Source organism: Nuphar pumila, chromosome 3, assembly GCF_984573655.1.
Source record: "Nuphar pumila chromosome 3, dmNupPumi1.hap1.1, whole genome shotgun sequence".
Lineage (NCBI taxonomy): Eukaryota > Viridiplantae > Streptophyta > Magnoliopsida > Nymphaeales > Nymphaeaceae > Nuphar > Nuphar pumila.
The window spans coordinates 23,053,478-23,075,446 of NC_143251.1; the positions used below are offsets into that span (position 1 = coordinate 23,053,478).

The following is a 21,969-nucleotide window of genomic DNA, read 5'->3' on the forward strand; positions in this document are numbered from 1 at the left end:
TTTCCCCCCTGCTTCTATGGTCATACAGATAAGCTGATTATGTGTCTCGAATCTTGATTGCATATTAGATCCACGAGCTCCATTATCTAACTCGATAAAAAAACTAAAGAACTATGTACATCATTCAAAACATGAAGAATAGGTTGTTTGGGACCTTTCTATTGGAACTAGTTGTTAGTCATGTAGTTGGAGGTGGTGGAGCATATGCTGCTTATCACACTATTGGTGTTGAAGACAAAAACAAGGTCATATGACATAAAAGGATGAGAAGAGTCAGATTGAGTATCACCAAAGGGAGGAGCTGCCTGTGATATGTACATGGTGAGTGTGGTGCAAAACCATATAACATGGATATTTGAACTATATGCAACCACGTATACAAGGTACAAGCAAGAGAGAGAGAGAGAGAGAGAGAGAGAGAGAGAGAGAGAGAGAGAGAGAGAGAGAGAGAGAGAGAGAGAGAGAGTTTTGCACCATCACCAACTAACCGATCACAATGACCTCGAGGTCTCTTCATCATCTTTCTATCAAGTGCATCTTTGAAGGACTCGATACCCTCAATGTCAACCTCTCGTGGTTCTTCTTCTTTCCCTTGTGTTACTGAACTTAGAGCTTAAAATTTAAATAGAACAGTAGTTTTCATGTAAAACTTTATTATGTTATTCATTCGTTTTTTATCTTATAAAGAGGGACAATTTTTGTTTTTCTAGAATGTGTTCTGTACAAGTATCAGATAGTGGTACGCCTGAAACGGGTTACACATGGCGAATCGGTGTTTCTATGCAACTATAAATTTATCTTCGTTAATAAACTCAGTTAGCCTAACACAGTTAAGAAACTGAACAGTTGTTAGGCCCACAAGATAAACGCCTTTCATGGGATATTTAGCATTCACATTATATGCAACTTATCTCTAGAAATGCCACTATGAAGTGTGAAATGACACTATGAAGTGTGAACACGCTGGTAAAAAATCTCAATAATTTAAAGACCAAATTACGTTATTTTCAAAAGATACCGATATGTTGACCGTTTGAAATGACAAACAATCCTGATATTTGCCGTACTTGGTGATTTGTACACACGGCACTAAACTGGGAAGACCAATCACACACACACACATACGGAGAAAAGCATGTGTGCTCGCACTATTCTGCCAGCATTTGTGAGGGTGCTGGCCCGCACGTGACTCCCGCCCAAGTGCTTTTACTTTTTATCCACCACGGATGATTTACTTCCACTATTTTTTTTTTTTAAATTTTTTTCATAATCTTCAGCTCTGTATTAAAAGACTAAGAACTTTATTCTATAACAAAAAACAAACAAACTATTTTATAGAGTTTAAAATGGCACGATGACTCCTCTGAAACCGAATGTATTTTTTCTCACTGAATCCGTCCCTTTTGAGACGTCCTCTCTTTCTCTCTGTGGAAAATTTCCCGTCATGCCTACGGCTTCTAGGGCAGGCCGACCGGAGGGAGGATCCGGGGGGAAGGCCCTCCGGCAGCGACGCCGCCGCTCTCCGGCGGCATCCTCCCCCTACCGCCGCCCAGATCCGCCCGCTTCCTCCCCCGAGCCCCGGAACCCTAACTGGTTCTTCGCGCTGCTCGCTCCGGCGTCGAGGTTCATCGCTAGCAGTGCCGGGAGGTTGATCTCTTCGGTGCTCGGGAGGGGGGATTCGCCGTCATCTTCGTCGGCGTCGTCCTCGTCCGGTGGAGATAGTGAACCGGAACTTGGTTAGTTGTGCTCTTCCCTTTTAATTTTTCTGAATCTTTTGGGAGGTTTGTGTGTACTTGGACTCAAGATTGAGTTCGGTGGTTTTGTTTGGGCTTTGTGGATGAGTGTCTTGTGCTTGCTTAAAAACCAGTCTGGTTTCTTTTGGTTTTGAGCGTGGAACGATGATTTGGTGTAGTCGGTTCTTTTTTTGCTCTGTCTGCTAGACCAATGAGATGCTAACTCAAACCAGAGGCGTTCATTTTTCTTCCTTCCGCGTAATTGTTATGGCGTCGTTAGGAATCTGAGTTTGTATCGCAAATTAGTGGTTGTTTGCTTCCTTCGTCTTTTCGGAATATTGATCTCTTTTAGTACCTGTAGAGACCATTCGGGTTTTGGTTTTCTTTTACCCACGATGCTTACTGTCTGATTATTAAAGACCTTGCTGAACGACGCAATTCAACTTTTTTGCTTATTCAGTGTAATGCTTATAAGAGAGCAGTAGTGGAAATGAGAAGATCATGGTGTAGAGTGAGGAACATCTAGGGCCATGGATGATAGTGGATATTGTAGGTTATTCTCTTGGAAGGGGAAGCCAACGCCATTGCTTTACCCTTTCCTGCTGAAATGTTTCTTGCAAAAATCCATGAGGTCAAAACATTAGAAAGATAATTATTTTCACCTGTTATATGCTCTACTTGGAAGTGAGGTGTATAGAATTGCTTGGCTACTAGAACAAATATGCTCTGGAGTAAGATTTTTCTTTCTCTATCTTTCTTCTTTTAATTTATTTATTTGTTTTTTTTTTCAAAACGTGTTTGGCATGGATGAATTCTACTGTTAGTTTGTTAGGAAAAAAGTCGTCTTGAACACTTCTCTGTAAAATTTTGATATTACTTTTATAATTGCAAATGTTTTTTCGGGTATGGTTCCATAATTTTGATGTAAATTTTACTAGTTATAGTTGTTTTGAAGTAGTTTTCTTTCGGTTTTTGTTTCAAGGTTCATCCGTATCTATGATCAGTGTCAATTTCTACAAGCTTAAAAGCATCTTGATCTACAATATTAAGGCAACTTTAAGTTTTAACCTTTTCCTTTGTTCTCATCACTGCTTTTTTATGCTCGTTAGACTAATCAGGTGGATTTTTTTAATCAGTTTGATTTTTTTTTCTATGTTGGGTTAAATTTTTTTTTTTTTAAGTTTCATATGTAATTGAGACACCCTAAAAAAATTTGCAAAAAGCTTTTATTTTACTCAATATTTTATCAGAAAAATTTCAGCAAAGCTGATTGTTACATGAAAGCAATATATCATTCACAACTTTTTGAATTTCAGAGAGCGATTCTTTAACCTGAATGACATTACTTTCCATTCATGATATCCAAAAGGAGTTAGTAAACACAGTCTTGTGCAAGGTTGTACGTTTCGTACTGTATGATACTGTATATTATTATCTGTATCATACAATACATGCCCTTATCGTACTGTATTGTACGATATGGGGTGTATCATACGATACATACTCGGCGCACTTTAAAAAGGGCTGAATTATAATGTTTTAATTTTAGGTTTTAAAGACATCTTGAGGGCCAATTCCCTCATTTGTGTAGAAGCCATTAGAGAGGTATTCACACACCATAGGACTCGTGAGAGCGATTTGGGGGTCGATCTGTGCGCAAGGCAGAAGGATTTTGCAATTTGTTCAAGTAAGAGTGCAGTTTTACCATTTTTCTACTCAAGGAAGTGGATTAAGGTAAAAAAAACCTATTCTTTGCTTCTTATTGAGTGTTTTTGGGGGAAGATGACATCAAATGATCTGTCCTGACAATGGGACACTTGAGTAATTAGTGAAAACCAATTAAAAATCGAATGTAACTATTGTTATATTATTATTTCAGGAGGCGCAAAGAGCAATTTGATCCCATTAGTTTGAAAATTTTTGATATATTGAATCAAGAAGAAGCAAACATTCTAAATAAAAAAGACATTCCGTGGATAAACGTGGAAGGAGCTTAGGATGTAGGTGATTAAGAGCTCACGTACATTGGAGATGATGTGAATGTCGAAGAAGAAAAAGAAGAAGAAGATAATAATAATGATGATTGATGGTATATTTTTAAAAAACTTGATTATTGTTTCATGTGTTATTTTTAAAAAACTTGGTTATGATGCCTTATGTTACTCATAGATACATAAATGCTTCATATGTGATTTTATGGTTGTATTTTGTGTAATTCATCATTGTTTCATGTGTTATGATTTTTTTTTAGAATTTTTTCTATTTTCATGTTTTTTTGGAATTTTTGAAAGCATTTTATTAAAAAAAAATATTTTTTTAAGATACGATACGATACATATCTTATTCTGGACCCGACCGATAAGGGTAACAATAAGATACATACAACCTTGGTCTTGTGCCTATCTTCTTTTAGTTGAATTTGCGATAATATGGACATAATATCACAATTTTTAATATAAATTTGATCTTTGAATTCTTCTGATTAAACTTCAGTTAAGATATTGATACGTTTTAGAATGAAGTTAGGAGTTTTTTAATTTATTGCTAGTTTGGGAACCCCCTCTTCTTTTCAACTGCATTTTGAAAATAAAAAGAAGTGTAACTATATTAAACAAACTTTTTTATAGTTAACTACTTTTCTCTTCATTGATATCCAAAACAAAACAATTAAAATTAGGCTTGGTCAACAGGAAGATGTAATATCCATATAAGAGATGTTCCAATTTAGAAGATCTGTCGACCTGTGTATGATGCTTAAGAATCACACTCAATACCTCACTGTAGACCACGATAATCCTTTGTTCAGAGCCTTGAGGCTATTTTCAATCTGTCTGCTCATCAATAGAGATGATTCTAGCCCATTGGTTAATGAGTTTAGTGCATGGATCACAAACTATATGGGCCAAGTTAGGCATCAGACTACTTTGGTTGGAATTATCCATTTGGTTTTGAGAAATCAATGAAGATAGAACAATAGGAAAATCAATGTTCTACTATTTGGCTCCCACATTTCCTAGGCCAACTCACTGAACCTAGAATGAGTAGTTCATGGTGGGTTAAAATCCATAATTTCTTTTCAAGTCTTCCATTATGTCCAAATGTACTAAATCACTCATGCTATGACCTTCTGTGATGCCCCGAAAGTTTAGAGATATTTTCTTATAATAACTCTTTTAGAAAACACAACGGAAGTCTCCCATTTTTTATTTTGAACCTGAGATAACCTTGGGCACACCACATATTTAAAGTAAAAATCATTCATTCATTTAAAGTAACCAAAATAATTTCATTCATTTCATTGAATGAAATATCAGAGTTTCACAACCAAAATAATAGTAAACTCTTTGATGCAGTCTAGTTCATTCCAAAAATATCTTTGAATCCCTGTGTACTGCGTTATCTGTTCGCCTACCCCCGTGAGCCTGGAAAGTATTTTAAAAACAACATGAGACAACTTAATGTTTCGTATGATTACTCAGACCTTTACTCGGTCTCTAGTATGCAACGTACATAAAGCAAATAAAACATTTTTAATCAATAGGTCATCATCCATATGACATTACATTGTAACATGTAATTGAGACATAATAATTATGCATATGACATGACTTATCTATATGACATGAAATAATTTATATCTTTTTATTTAAATTACTTTGGAAATTACATGACATGCTTGCAAACCATTACAATTTAAATGATCATCCTAATTCAACTCCCGAGACAACACTTCTCGGGCCACTTTGGGTTCTTAGGCCTCCAAGGGTGTTCATTCAAATATTTCATTTTATATTTTAAACCTCTGGAGGAACACTAAGATACTTGCACCAGAGTCCAGGATTCTTCGTCAAGACATCCCTCTTCCTGGGACCAAGAGTCCGAGACATTTTGTTCCTCTTCCTATAGTCAATGTAGTGCAACACAAGACATACAGTCACAACTCCACCTCCGCCTCAAGTATCGAAGTCCTTTGCCCCCTAATCCATTGTTGATGAGGACGGGTTCACATTTCACCCAAGACATGACTGTCGAAACGTATTCATGTCAACACATATTCCACGAGTTTGGTGTTTACGCCGATTCTCATTTGACCGACTTGCTCATCCACATTTGACAAGCTCCAAATCATTAGTGCAATTTTTCTTATCTTTCTGATAATATTTTCTCAATGCATGCTAATTTTAAAAATAAATACAACATACTCAAAATTTATAATAAGTTGCACTTTTTGGGTCAATACCTATTTTTTTATGTTGTGTAATATGCATTTTCAAAATAACCATGAATAACATGAATTTACATTTGAAATATGCTTTTATTTTATCACACATTTATGCATTACAATATGCATTTCAAATCATTTAAACGTACATGATTATAAAAAATGATGCAATATTTGTATTAACATAATTCAACACATCATATCATGCTTTTTCAATCATTAAATCATGAATGGATCTCTGGAGAATTCCAGAACCCTTGGTTAGCACTCATGGATTAACCATAATCTTACGTACATATGCTTATCTTAGCATACATATCGCATACAAGTCTCATAATTTTTTTTTAATATTAGGGCTCTGAACCCATAATTCTTGAAAATAAGAGTGCCAGATATTTTTAACTATCTTAGGAAAATAGTGCCAACCTTAAGGCCTACGATTTTATTTTACATCCTCCATAGTATATCAAATTAAATTCTAAAAATTAAACGATAATTCAAATAAATTCATATGATTCATTCTGAGGTTTCTTTTCCCCATATTTGGAATTTTTGAAATATTAGAAAATACTTGTCCTAAATCAGATTGTAGTTCAAATATTATTTTAAAAATTTGAACACCTACTCTATTTTTGAGCAATAATGCCTATGAATTTACTAAAATTTGAACAATATTTGGTCTATTTTAATTTGAAAAATCCATACATTATTTTAGAAATTTTGACCAGACTTCCTCTGTATTAAGTCATAAATTGAAATTTCAACTAGGACCTACTTTATAACAAGTCATAATTTTTGAAAATTTTGCTAGAACTTACTTTATACCAAGTCATAATTTTTGAAAATTTTGCTAGAACTTACTTTATATCAAGTCATAATTTTTGAAAATTTTGCCAGAACTGACTTTATATAAAGTCATAATTTTTGAAAATTATTACATAATCACCGCATAAATCTATACGAGGGATAGATGAGTTATACAGATTCATACATGATTTTATCAAAATTTCAGCAGTGCTTTCACAATGCTTTCTCAAAATTGCCGTCGAATTGGGTAGAACCTCTGCTCGCCAAGCTCTAAGGGCCGAATTTGTTGGGGCAGGACTAACTCAAACAAACAGAGACCGTCAATAGGTAGAGGCAGGGGTCACAAAGGTTTCTAACGTAACAAACTGAAAAATAACGGGGCCTGAGATATTTAAAACAAGAGAGAGTGGGAGAAGGGAGAAAAGCTCTGAGGGAGAGGGGGGGATTTTTTTTAGGTGAAGCGCCCCCTTTAAAATCCATATTTTGCACCCTTTGTTTTTGGAACTTGATTTTGTAAAACTGTTTACAAAAACCATCAAATTTGGTTGTTTTTATAGAAAAAGGTGGGAAATTTTTAAATTTTTATTATTTTTATTATTTGTTTATTTTGTTAATTCCATAAATCCTATTTATTTTTACCAAAATAACCTTGGTCTTATTCCACGTGACCAAGTTGCCACTTGGGTTATTAAATTATCTTTCTCCTTTAATATTTTAAATATTTACTTGAATATACCCTTGGTGTGGTAAATTACCATTTTTTCCTGTACATTTTTGTTATTTACCTGAATATATCCTTGGGTTGAAATTACTATTTTACCCTTGAACAATTTAAATATTTATAAGCATGCCACTGAAATATGGATCCAAATAAGTATCCAGATTCATTAAAAATATCCATTTAGATAATATCCAAATCCATTAAAAGATCTATATGAATTTATTTAATATTTAAAAATTATAGTTATTACATTCTTACCCTCTAAAAAAATTTTTCGTCCTCAAAATTAAGTATACACTCAATCTAATAGATGAGGATATTTTTCCCGTATCTCTGTTTCTGGTTCCTAAGTACACTCTTCGATGCCGTGAAGCTGCCATCAGACCTTGACTAGCAAGACTGTCTTATTCCTTGGTACTTTCTCGTTACGTTCCACTATTTCTACCTGTCGCTCTTCCATCGTCGAGTCTTCACATACTTCTTTATTTTCATGTATAATATGATGAATCTTTAATATATTTTCTTAGCATTGATGCGTGAAATACGTTGTGTACTTGTGTGTACTGCGGTAGTAGAGCTACTCAATATGATGCTTCTCTAACTTTTCAAGTACTTCAAAGGGACCAATGTATTTAGGGCTAAGCTTGCCCTTTTTACTAAACCTGAATATGCTTTGGGTCGATGATATCTTTATGAATACATGTTCTCTAACTTTGAACTTGAGTTCGCGATATCTCTGGCCTGCGTAGCTCTTTTGTCTACTCTGTATCATTAGTAGATGTTGTCGGATCTTCTGCACTTGTTTTGAATACTGCTGAATGCTGATTGGTAATTCTAGTGCTCTATCTCCAACGTCACTCCAACATGTTGGTGATCGACAAAACCTACCATTTAATGCTTCAAAGGATGCCATTCCAATGCTGACATGATAACCGTTGTTGTAGGTAAATTCTTCCAACTTTACATGTCGATCCCATTCATTGGACCAATCCAAAGTACATGCCCTTAACATATCTTCCAAGGTTTGGATGGTCATTTCTGATTGTCCATTTATCTGTGTGTGAAATTCTGTGTTGAATTGTAACGTTGTTCCTAGAGCCTTCTGCAAATGTCGCCAGAATCATGACGTGAATCACGGGTCGCGACAATGTTTTTTCATATAGTCAAACTATCTCTTCGACGAACAAGTCTGTCAAACTTTCCAAAGGTTAATTTACTCTAATAGGCAGAAAGTGTGCAAACTTAGTGAGACAGTCTACAATCACCCATATAGAATCGTGTTGCTTGCAGGTTCGAGGTAACCCAACAATAAAATCAATGGTGATATTGTCCCACTTTTATTCTAGAATCTCCAAAGGCCATAACAAACCACATGGCCTTTGGTGTTCTATCTTTACCTTTTGGCAGGTGAGGCATCTTGACACAAATTCAACAATATCGTGCTTCATTCCGTTTCACCGGAAAGTTCGTTGTAGATCCTTAAACATCTTTGTACTCTCGGGATGGATAGAGTACTTGAATCTATGTGCCTCGACAAGTAGCTCTTCTTGCAAGGCCTCATCATTTGGGATCCACCACCTTCCCATAAATTTTATGGTCTATCCTCATCACAAACAAACTCGGATTCAGGCTTTCGCGTAGTGGCCATAATTTTTTCAAGTTTTGGGTTCAAATTTTGTATCTGGGCAATTTTATAAAAAATTTTAGGTCATGCACCCAAATTCGAGCACTTGGTTTGCCCTGACTCGTTTAAAAATGACTTACAAGTAATCAAATCTTCCAATAGTTTTCAACTATGGCCAATTAAACGGGAGGCTAATTCTTTTCTGCTTAAGACATCTGCAACTACATTTGCCTTTCTTAGGTGGTACAAAATGGAGTAATCATGATCTTTCAAAAACTTCAACCATCTTTTCTGTCTCAGATTTAATTCTTTTTGAGAAAATACATATTTAAGACTTATGATCAGAAAAGACCTCAAACTTCTCACCATAAAGATAATGGCGCAAGATTTTCAGAGCAAATACTACGACTGCTAATCTTAGGTCGTGGGTGGGATAGTTTTGCTCATGGACTCTCAATTGTTTGGAGGTGTAAGCTATCACCTTTCCATGTTGCATCAACGCATCTGAGGTATCACTGTAAACGACAAAATCTCCTGATTCAGATAGTAATGACAAAACTGAAGCTGTGATCAGTCTCCTTTTTAGCTCTTGGAAGCCCTCCTCACATTGAGGAGTCCATACAAACTTGGCTTCCTTTATCATCAACTTAGTTATTGCAGCGGTTATCCTTTCAAAGTCCTGGACAAACTGGCAATAATATCCGGCTAATCCCAAAAAACTTCGGATCTCTTAAACATTCTTTGGTTGTGCCTATAACAATACTGCTTCTACTTTGGTAGGATCTATTTTCACACTATTACCAAAACTAACATGTCCTAAGAACATGACATGATCCAACCATAACTCATATTTCGAGAACTTGACATATAACTGGTCTTCTCTTAGTGTTTTTAATATGATCCGAAGTTGAATCCTGTGTTGTTTCTTGCTTTTAGACTATATCAGTATGTCATTAATGAATACTATGATAAGCTGGTCTAAGAAACTTCTAAAAATATGATTCATTAAATCCATGAAAGCCGCTAGAGCATTGGTGAGCCCGAATGACATCACCATGAACTAATGGTGGCTATATCTAGTTCAGAAGGTTGTCTTCTAAACATCAGTAGCCTTGACACACAACTGATGGTAGCCTAATCTTAAGTCAATATTTGAGAATACCTTGGTTAACCTCAATCCTGGGTAGAGGATATTTGTTCTTTATTGTGACTTGATTCAACACGCGGTAATCAATACACAATCGTATTGACCTGTCCCTTCTTCACGAATAGGACCGGTGCACCCCATGGTAATACACTAGGTCTAATAAAACCCTTATCCATTAATTCCTGTAGTTATTTTTTTAGCTCTACCAATTCAGCTCCAGCCATACAGTAAGGTGCTTTTGAGACTGGGACAGTCTCGAGCATCAAGTTGATGGAGAACTCAATCTCTTTCAAAGGTGGTAGACCTGACAAGTCTTCGGGGAATATGTTTTTAAATTCTCGAACTATTTTCAGATCTTCAATTGCTGCTACTTCATTGTTTAAAGCTATTACACTTGCAAGGAAAACCTGACATCCTTACTGAATGTACTTTCATACTTTTATTGCAAAAATTATCTTTCTACACTTGGAGTGATTTACTGAGCTGAACTCGATCAATGGGTGGTTAGGTCGTTCCAACAAAACCTTTGTTCCATGACACTTTAAAATAGCAAAGTGCTCGTATAACCAATCCATCCCAAGTATGATGTCAGAATTCGTTATAGTTTTCCCTGCCCCCCCGGCCTCTCACTTGATTTCATTCTTCCTTTGTACCATCGATCGATGGAGTGAGCGAGCAAAGCGAGCGAGCACTAAAGATTAAACTCAATAGGAAGCTGCCTTTCTAGTGCCTAAGTGAGATAGTATGGGAATCCAACTAGCATGCATTTACCAGTGTCAGTTTAGTCCAGTAGAAAGCGGATCCGTATCTTCATTATCTTACATAATCTTTTTGTAGGAGTTGGAAGGGGCAGTGGACAAGGAATCAACTGCTCCCATTCATGCATGTGAAAAAAAAGAAGAGAACGAACTGGGAGTGGGTGCCTACATAACAAGTTGCTTGCTTACCAAGTCGTCCTGGCAAGCTCCTCTAGTTCTATCATATTTAATAGAATGAGATTAGCTGAAAATTTGTGTCCTTGAATAGACACTTCTATATCAGGAATGCATTCACCAGAGACTCTGTTCATTCTCAGAAGAGTGACCACTTCAAGGCACACATCTAACTCCCTTGTCATAAAAGAACGAGAAACATCCGAATCAAACAATACATGCACCGAGTGATCGGCTATAGAAATAATACCTTCTATGACTTGGTTGCTTGGACCCACTTCCTCTGCAGTGGCCGTATAGACTTGGCGAGTATTCCGCTTCTTTTGCTGGTTCAACTTGGGTTGCTGGCGCATCTGTTGAGGCGGTTGCAAGTACAACTGTTCTTGGGGTCGTGGTAGGCATTGTTGCTGCTTGAGTTGCAACAGATACTGCTGCTATTGGGGTTGTGGTTGTGACCTCCTCATTGGGCACTCCCTGAAGAAATGCTCCATCTTTCCGCAGTGCAGACATGCCCTAGTGTCACGAGGACAAGGACGTCCAAAGTGACTAGGGCATATTTGGCAAACCCTTGGAGCGGGTTGATTATGCCAGTACCCTTCGTGCTGAGGTTGCTGTTTCTTATTGAGGGTTGCTTTTCCTTTACCCTTAAAGAAGGGCCTCTTGCATGATTGCTCATGATTCTTTTGGGATTTTCTTGTTGGTTCCCAATCTTTCTCAATAATGGTAGCCGCCTCGATGGCCTCATCCAGGGTTTTGAGGACTCTTGTTAAAGACTCGACTTTTGAGTATGTCGTTTTGAGGACTCCTGTTAAAGACTCGACTTTTGAGTCTGTCTTTTAACTCTTAAACATACTTTATTGCTCGAGCACGCTTTGTGGGATAAGTATTTGGGCAATAACGCTTCAAATGTCTAAACTTGGTGGTGTAATCGATCACTCTCATATTGTCTAGTTTCAGATCCAACAACTCCGGTGTCTTTTTCTCGCGGGCATGAATAGGGTAGTAAGCATCATAAAATACACTCCTGAAGTCTTCCCCGGGTACTACTGGTATGACCTCAAATCATACCTCTCTGGTGGTCTCCCACCACTTCTCGGCATTCTCCTTCAGTTGATAAGACCCCACAATAGTCTTCTTATCCTCAAGAACTTCGAGTATGGTAAAAATCCGTTCGATCTCGCAGACCCAAGATTTGACCTTCTCTGGATTAGTTTTCCCAGTAAAAGCAGGAGGATCCAACTCCTTGAATTTCTTGCATGCCATACATTGGGGTCCCGCTTGCTGAGCTTACTTGTGTCAGTGCATTGAGGGCTCCCATAGGAAAGTCCCTCTGCTGATTCCAGTTATTTGGCGGGTGAGGCATCTTCGTTTAAAAAAAAATTAAGTAACAATTAATTTTCATACATTTTCTAAACCTACCCCCTTAGGTTAGACTTATAATTTATACATTTCACATGGATATATATCTATCAAAATAAAAAAGTTCGTACATATTCTTATAATAGTACAATACTTACTACAATTTAGTAAGTATAAAACTTTACTTACTAGCAGCGGAATATCAACAAAAACACAAATTCTTGGAATCTTTAATTCTCTGAACTGGATATGAAGTTCTCTGGTACCAACTCTATGATGCCCCGAAAGTTTAGTAGAAGTCTCCTATTTTTTATTTTTTATTTATTTTGAACCTGAGATAACCTTGGGCATGCCACAAATTTGAAGTAAAAATCATTCATTTAAATTAACCAAAATAATTTCATTCATTTCATTGAATGAAATATCAGAGTTTCCCAACCAAAATAATAGTAGACTCTCATATGCAATCCAGTTCATTCCAAAAATATCCTTGAGTCCTCGTTATCCATTCACCTACTCCTGTGAGCCTGAAAAACCTTTTAAAAACAACGTGAGACAACTTAATGTCTTGTATGCTTCCATATACCTTTCCTCGGTCTCTAGTATGCAACATACATAAAACAAATAAAACATTTTTAATCAATAGGTTATCATTTATATGACATTACATCGTAATATGTAATTGAGGTATAACAATTATGCATATGACATGAAATAATTTATCTTTTCATTTAAATTACTTTTGAAATTACATGACATGCTTGCAATCATCACAATTTAAATGATTATCTTGATTCAACTCTCGAGACGCCACTTCTCGGGCTACTTTGTGTTCTTAGGCTTCAGGGGGTATTCATTCAAACATTTCATTTTATATTTTAAATCTCTGGAGGAACACTAAGATACTTGCACCAGAGTCTAGGATTCTTCGTCAAGACATCCCTCTTCCTAGGTCCAAGAGTCTGAGATATTTCATCCTTTTTCCTATAGTCAACGTAGTGCACCACTAGACATACGGCTGCAGCTCCACCTCCGCCTCAAGTATCAGAGTCCTTTGTCCCCTAATCCATCGTGGATGGGGACGAATTCACATTTGACCCATAACATGACCGTCAAAACGTATCCGTGTCAACACATATTTTATGGGATTGGTGTTTACATTTGACCAACTTGCTCATCAACATTTGACAAGCTCTAAATCATTAATGCAACTTTTCTTATCTTTCTGATAATATTTTCTTAATGCATGCCATTTTTAAAAATAAATACAACATACTCAAAATTTACAATAAGTTGCACTTTTTTGGATCAATACCCATAAAATTTTTTATGCTATGCAATACGCATCAATATGCATTTTCAAAATAACCATGAATAACTTGAATTTACAATTGGAGTATACTTTTACTTTATCACATTTATGCATTACAATATGCATTTCAAATCATTTAAACATAAATGATTATAAAATATGATGCAACATTTGTATTAACATTATTTAATTGTTCATATCATGCTTTTTGAATCATTAATTGATGAATGGATCTCTGGAGAATTCTAGAACCCTTGGTTAGCACGCATGGTTTAACCACAATCTTACGTACAAATGCTGATCTTAGCATACATATCACATACAAGTCTCATAATTTTTTTTACGACAATTAGGGATTTGAACCCGTAATTCCTAAAAATAAGAGTGCTAGATATTTTTAACTATCTTAGGAAAATAGTGCAAACCTTAAGGCATAAGATTTTATTTCACATCCTCCACGATATATCAAATTAAATTCTAAAAATTAAACGATGATTCAAATAAATTCATACGATTCATTCTGAGGTTTCTTTTCCCCATTTTGAGAATTTTTGAAATATCAAAAAATACCTGTCCTAAATAAGATTGCAGTTCAAAAATTATTTAAAAATTTGAACAACACCTACTCTATTTTTGAGCAATAATGCATATAAATTTGCTAAAATTTGAACAATTGTTGGTCTATTTTAATTTGAAAAATTCATAAATTATTTTAGAAATTTGCTATTAAGGTTAAAATAGAGTTTTATATAAATCTAAGTAAGAGTCGTGATAATGAGAATTTGGAGAAGTATATTATAGCAAAGAAGAAAGCTAAAAAAGTAGTTTGAAACGCGAGGGATAAGGTATATAAGGAGGTTTATGACAAGTTGGATACCAAAGAGGGCGAAAAGGATATTTATAGGCTTGCAAAGATGAGAGATAGGAAATCAAGGGATCTGGGTATGGTTAGATGTATCAAAGATGAAACGCAAAGGGTTTTAGTCAAAGATGAGGAAATTAAGGAGAGATGGAAAGATTATTTTGATAAGCTATTTAATGGAAGTCATGCTCAGGATCTTGGAGACTTTTCTATTTTTTTTCATGACATGAACCGTGACTTTATGCGCAAGATTCAAAAGAAAGAAATTGCAGAGACTTTAAAGAAAATGAAATCAAGAAGGGCAGTTGGCCCAGATGGTATACCTATCGACGCTTGGAAATGCTTGGGTGACAAATGTTTAGAATGATTGACAAATCTTTTTAACAAGATTTGGCGGACAAATAAAATGCCTAAGGAGTGAAGGAAGAGTACTTTGATGCCTCTATATAAGAATAAGGGTGATATACAAGATTGTACAGACTATCGTGGTATAAAACTCATGAGTCATACTATGAAACTTTGGGAGAGGGTGAGGAAGGTTGTCATGATATCGGAGAATCAATTTGGTTTTATGCCTGGAAGATCAACTATGAAAGCTATACATCTTCTTAGACAACTTATTGAGAGAAATAGAGAGATGAACAAAGATTTGCGTATGATGTTTATTGATTTGGAGAAGGCATACGATAGAGTACCTAGGGACGTTCTCTGGTGGACAATGATGAAGAAAGGTGTTTCTCTCAAGTACATTAGTATAATTAAAGATATGTTTGAAGGAGTAGTAACCAATGTCCGCACTTGTGGAGGGGTGGACACCAATTTTCCTATAACGATTGGGTTACATCAAGGATCTGCTTTAAGCCCTTTCCTATTTGCTATAGCGATGGATGTGCTTACGAGATCAATTCAAGAAAATGTGCCGTGGTGTATGTTGTTTGCTGATGATATTGTTTTGATTGATGAGTCTAGAGCTGTGGTTAATGCTAAGTTAGAATTATGGAGATGGACATTGGAAGCAAGAGGTTTTAAGTTGAGTAAGAGTCAGACAGAATATATTGAATGTCGGTTTAGTAAACAACGAAGTAGTGATGGGAGTGTAGTGAAGCTTGGTGAGCAAGAAATATCGGTGGATGGTTGTTTCAAATATTTGGGATTTATCATTCAAAAGTATGGAGAAATTGATGGACATGTAAATCATAAGATAAAGGTTGGGTGGATGAAATGAAAAAGTGCAACTGGAGTGTTGTGCGATCGTAGAATGCTAATGTGGTTGAAGGGAAAGTTTTATAGGACGACTATTAGGCCCGCTTTACTATATGGTACGGAATGTTGGGCTGCCAAGAGACATCATATTCAAAAAATGAGTGTAGCTGAGATGCGTATGCTTAGATGGATGTGTGAAAATACAATAAAAGATAAGATTCAGAACGAGGAGATACGTAACAAGGTAGGCGTTGCACCCATTGAAAATAAGATGAGAGAGAATCGTTTACGATGGTTTGGACATATTCGACGAAGGCCTAATGATGCTCCAGTTTGAAGGATAGCGAAATGAGAAAATATATTAGTTAAAAGAGGTCGGGGTAGGCCTAGGAAGACATGGATGGAGATGATAGGAAATGATATGAATGCTTTGAACCTCACCGAGGACATGACATTGGATAGAAATGATTGGAGAAGAAGGATTCATGTGGAAGACCCAAAATGATTTTCTTTTTTGGTTCATATCGCCGACCCCAATTGTTTTGGGATGAAGGCGTTGTTGTTGTTGTTGTTGTTGGTGATGGTTAGAATTGCACTTCTGCAAGTCAACCCAGTCATCAGATCTCTTGAAGCATGCATCAGAGGGACTCTTTTTTTTTTGGGATAACGGTAGAGAATGTTGGGCTACCAAGAGAGATCATATTCAAAAAATGAGTGTAGCTGAGATGCGTATGCTTAGATGGATGTGTGGAAATACAATAAAAGATAAGATTCAGAACGAGGAGATACGTAAGAAGGTAGGCATTGCACCCATTGAAAATAAGATGAGAGAGAATCGTTTACGGTGGTTTGGACATATTCGGCGAAGGCCTAATGATGTTCGAGTTAGAAGGATCGAGAAATGGGAAAATATATTAGTTAAAAGAGGTCGGGGTTGTGAAGAATCCTTGCAAACAATCAAGTTTTCAAATAACTTGATACTTCAAATACTCAATACACAAAATAAATGCAGTGTGTTTATAAGCTTTACACCACAAAAGAAGTGCAATAAATGCACAGTGTTTATAAGCTTTACACCAAAGAAAGTGCAATAAATGCACAATATTTATAAGCTTAAGGAGACAACTCCTTACTCTAGTACATGCATACAATGGGCTCACATAGCCCTTATTTATAAGCAAACTTAAGAGACGTTGGGCTATTCCCAACAGCTCTTATTAGAGACGTTGGGAATATATTTTTAAAACTGTGTGCACAGTCAATGGCTGACTGTTGTACACTGTACACAGTCAGTACAAAAACATTATATAAAAAAAACTAAAATAAGAAATGAAAAAAATTACAGAAATAAAATAATAAAAAAGAGGAATTACAATCATATTAAAAAACATGAATATGCATAAAATATAGAAATGACTAAAATACCCCTACAACCAATACAATAAAGAAATATATATTTTATATATACAAGTAGATGAATACATATATATATATATATATGAAATATATATATTTATATGTATCTTCTTTTATATATATAAAATATATATAGAAAATACATTGTCTTATAAATTACAATTTAACACCCCCCTCAAACTTATGGCAAGATGACCGAAAGTTTGCGAAGGAGGAAATTGAACCGCGGAGCACACAAAGCTTTGGTGAAAAAAATCTGCCAACTGATATTCTGAAGTTACATATGGAAGATCTATAACTCCTTTCAGATACGCTTCCCGAACATAGTGACAGTCCATCTCAATGTGTTTAGTCCGCTCATGAAAAATATGATTTTTGACAATGTATATTACACTTTTGTTATCACAGCATAGCTTGGTGGGCCCTTCTATTGATATTCCCATGTATTCTAATAGCTGATGAATCCATACAATTTCCATGGTAGTAGTCGCCATGGCACGATATTCAACTTCTGTTGAGGATAGAGACTCTTTTTGCTGCTTCTTACATCTTCATGAAATAAGTGAGTCTCCTAAAAACACACAAAAACCAGTGGTGGAGTGATGGTTATTTGGATCACCTCCCCAGTCAGACTCAGTATAAGCAATTAATTTTAATTCAGAAGAAGATGATAAGAATACTCCCTTGTTTAGTGTGCCTTTTATGTATCTCACAATTCGCAAGATGACACTCATGTGAACTGATGTTGGTGCATGTTGGAACTGACTTGCAGTATGAACTGCATGAGAGATATCTGGGCTAGTAATACTCAGATACATCAAAGATCCCACAAGCTGTCTGTAGAGGGTGGGATCGAAGAGAGGAATACCATCATCAATCTTCATTTTGGCTCCTACTATAACAGAAGTTTCACAAACCTTATCATCTATAATACCTGACCGGTCAATAATCTCAGAGGCAAGCTTAGTTTGAGATAAAAAATACCCTATATGAGAGTAAGCTACTTCAATACCCAAAAAATAAGTTAGAAATCCCAAACCAGACATTTCAAGCCTATCCATCATAATTGATTTTATGCTTTTAACCCCTTTAGAATCACTTCAGGTTATAAGCATATCATCCACATATAAGAGCAGAATGACAATCCCTAGATTGGTTTTTCGAACAAGTAAGACAGTGTCAATGAAACAGTAAGAAAAACCATTTTCTAACATTACGAAGTTAAATCTATCATACCAAGCCTTAGGGGCTTGTTTTAAACCATAAAGTGCTTTTCGAAGACGAAGCACTTCCCCTTTGGATGTTTTTAGTCCTGGTGGAACATCCATATATACATCTTCATTCAGATCACCATTTAAGAAGGCATTTTTAACATCCATTTGATAGATGTTCCATTTGTTGATTGAGGCAACAGTAATGAGATATCGGACAATGACCATTCGGGCCACAAGGGCAAAAGTTTCTTTATAGTCAATCCCATATTCTTGACTATATCCCTTTGCAACTAATCGAGCCTTATATCTCTCCAGAGATCCATCGCTCTTAGTTTTTACCTTAAATACCCATCTACACCTTATTGCTTTCTTACCCTTAGGAAGATCTTGGAACTCCCAAGTCTTTGCCCTGTTGAGAGCTGAAAGCTCACATTCCATTGCTTTCAGCCATTCATCATTCTTTTTGGCTTCTTCGAAGTTTTTGGGTTCTATATAGGAATGAATGGCGCTAAGGCAGACTCTATGTTTAAGAGTAAATGAATCATATGAAATAAATCTAGAAGTTATCTTTCTACTTCTCTCAGTTCTTTGTAGGTTTTCATCATTTGTTGAATTTGACCCACTAGGTTCACTGAATTTTTCAATTGCACTCCTAAAATTGTTTTTATCTCTATGGGTATATGTTATAGGATATCTCAATGCTCCTTCACTTCTATGTTGGGAGATAGGTGGATGGGAAGAGCCATTTTCTTTATCATTGACGTCATTATGAATGAAATCGTCATCACTATCATCATCATGTGTTAACATTTCAAATAAAAAGAAGTAATCCATGTTTTCTTCAAAGGGTTCACTCCTTTCAAAACCATTAACATTTTTCAGAAAACTCACATTTCTGGAAACATATAGCTTGTCATTCTCAATATCATAATAACGAAACCCTTTTTGGGTTTCAGAATATCCAAGAAAAGCACATGCAATGGATTTTGGCGAAAGCTTGTCATTCTTGTCAGTAAGAACGAAACATTTGCAACAAAAAATTCTCAACCGACTATAGTCGAGTTCTTTGGTATACAATTTTTCAAAAGGCGAGATATTGTTCAAGTTTTTAGAAGGTAGCCGATTTATCAGATAGACAGATGCTAAAGCCGCTTCAGCCCAAAAACCTTTTGGGATGTTTTGAGAAACAAGGAATATTCGAGTTGTCTCTATTATATGTCTATGCTTCCTTTCGGCTAATCCATTTTATTGAGGGGTTTTGGGACAAGATCTTTGGTGAAGAATACCATGACTTTCAAGATAATTTTTGAATTCACTTGAAAGGTATTCTCCACCAGAGTCAATTCTAAAAATTTTTAGATTCTCATTAAATTGATTTTTAATCATCATATGATAGGTTTTAAAAATTGAGAAAACTTCATATTTGTGTTTAAGAAAATAAATCCAACAATATCTCGTGTAGTCATCAACAAAAATGACATAATATGCAAAGCCTCCTTTTGATAGGACGGGTGCCGGTCCCCATACATCTAAATGGATAATTTCAAAAGGTCTTGTTGTAAACATAGATCTTTCACAAAAAGACAATTTTTTCATTTTCCCAAGAATACAGTCATTGCAAGTTAAATCACTTTTACATAAACTTTTAACAAAAGGTAAATGAGAAATTTTTACAATATTTGGATGTGCAAGTCTCTTGTGCCACACATTAATATCCTTTTGTTGGACAACATTACAAAACGAGTTCTTTGGAATTTAAAGGGAATCGATATAGTATAGATCGCCCTTCCTAGAGCCTTCCCTAATCAATCTCCCGGACCGCCGATCCTGTATCCAACATTTGTTAGATCAGAACTTTATATCACACCCATGATCCGAGAATTTAGAAACAGAAAGCAAATTTAATTTTAATTTGGGTATAAATCTAATTTTTGGAATAAAGAACCCTTGTTTTTCAAAATTTCCTATTCCTTTTACTTCAAGAGATGTTCCATCCGCAGTTGAAACAAAAGATGGAGAGAGATTTTTTGAGTATTCGGAAAAAGAACTAAAACTTGGGGTCATGTGAAAAGAAGCACTCGAATCTAAAAGCCAAGAGGTCTTACCGAGAGGAGAAGATGTTGACATGGCGGCTCCGGAAATAGCCCCTTTTAACAGAGGTTAAAGTGCATCCACGATTTGTTGCAATGAAAAAACTCCATTTGAAGATGACGATCACTCTTCCTTTTGAGGTTGAGATGTAGTAGCCATAGCAAGTAACTTTTTTCACTTTGGGCAAATAGGCTTGATATGACCCGGTTCCTTATAAAAATGACATAAAAGCTTGCTATAATCCTTCTTCCCTCCTTAACCACTTGAGTTTTGATTCTTGAAGTGAGGAGGCCTGTAGGTCCTTAAGTTGCTCCCCGGTCTTGAGACGACATTAACTCCTTCATTTTCGTCATTATAGGAAGGTGTAGCTAGAACACTTGGGTTGTTCTTGCTTATACCCATACGAGTCTCTTCCCCCACTTAGTTTAGTAATTACATCTTCAAGAGAGGGGGAAGTTAAGGCAGATAAAAGAGAAGATCAAATCTGTCCTAATTCAGGCCTAAGCCCATTCATTTTCTTCATTATAGGAAGGTGTAGCTAGAACACTTGGGTTGTTCTTGCTTATACCCATACGAGTCTCTTCCCCCACTTAGTTTAGTAATTACATCTTCAAGAGAGGGGGAAGTTAAGGCGGATAAAAGAGAAGATCGGATTTGTTCGAATTCAGGCCTAAGCCCATTCAAAAAATTAAAAAATCTATCTTCTTCCAATTGTTTATAAGGAAGCTCTATGGCTTCTCCACTCCACTTGGGTTCGAGCATAGCAAGTTCATCCCAAATAGAAGAGAGTTCAGCAAAATACTCCCTTATAGTCATCTCTCCTTGACGAAGAGTTAAAGCTCTCTTTTGAAGGTAATATTTATGAGACAGGTCCCTAGAGGTGTACATCTTCTGAAGGTACTCCCATGCTTGAGAAGCCTTCTTAAACTTGATAATATTGGCGTTAATTCTTGTTTCTACGGATGAGAAAGTCCATGAGAGGATTTTAAAATTCCTCATCTCCCATTCTTCATGCTTTTTGGTGTAGTCTTTAAGAGCCTTGGCTCTTTTTTCGCCTTCAAGGATTTTTATTTCTCCTTTCTCCATCAAGGTTATCTTTGGCTCCGGTTCGAGAATCGAGCCTTGAACATAACCCCAAAGCCCTTTTCCTTTAATATGAGCCTCCATGTTTCCGGCCCAGACGTGATAGTTGGACCCATTGAGTTTGAAGCCGAGAGAAAAATGAGTCTTTTTCACCCATTAGAGAGGAGAGATGATGAAAAAGAATACGTACCATAAATGATTTTTAGACCTTTCTTGATAGAAGAGTCTTCTAGAATATTGGAT

At 36.0% G+C, this 21,969-nt stretch overlaps 1 protein-coding gene across 2 annotated transcripts in view; it reads left to right on the forward strand.

Annotated features, from left to right (window-relative positions):
- Nucleotides 1-1,366: 1,366 nt before the first annotated feature.
- Nucleotides 1,367-21,969, forward strand: part of LOC149842284 (protein KAKU4-like) — a 78,539-nt gene continuing 57,936 nt past the window's right edge. Inside the window, exon 1 of one of the 2 annotated variants that reach the window (XM_089999043.1) lies at nt 1,367-1,736. In XM_089999043.1, coding sequence (XP_089855169.1) covers nt 1,445-1,736 — 292 coding nt within the window. In that variant the 5' untranslated portion in view covers nt 1,367-1,444. The remainder of the gene's footprint in view (nt 1,737-21,969) is intronic. The other variant, XM_089999044.1, reaches the window with a different exon arrangement.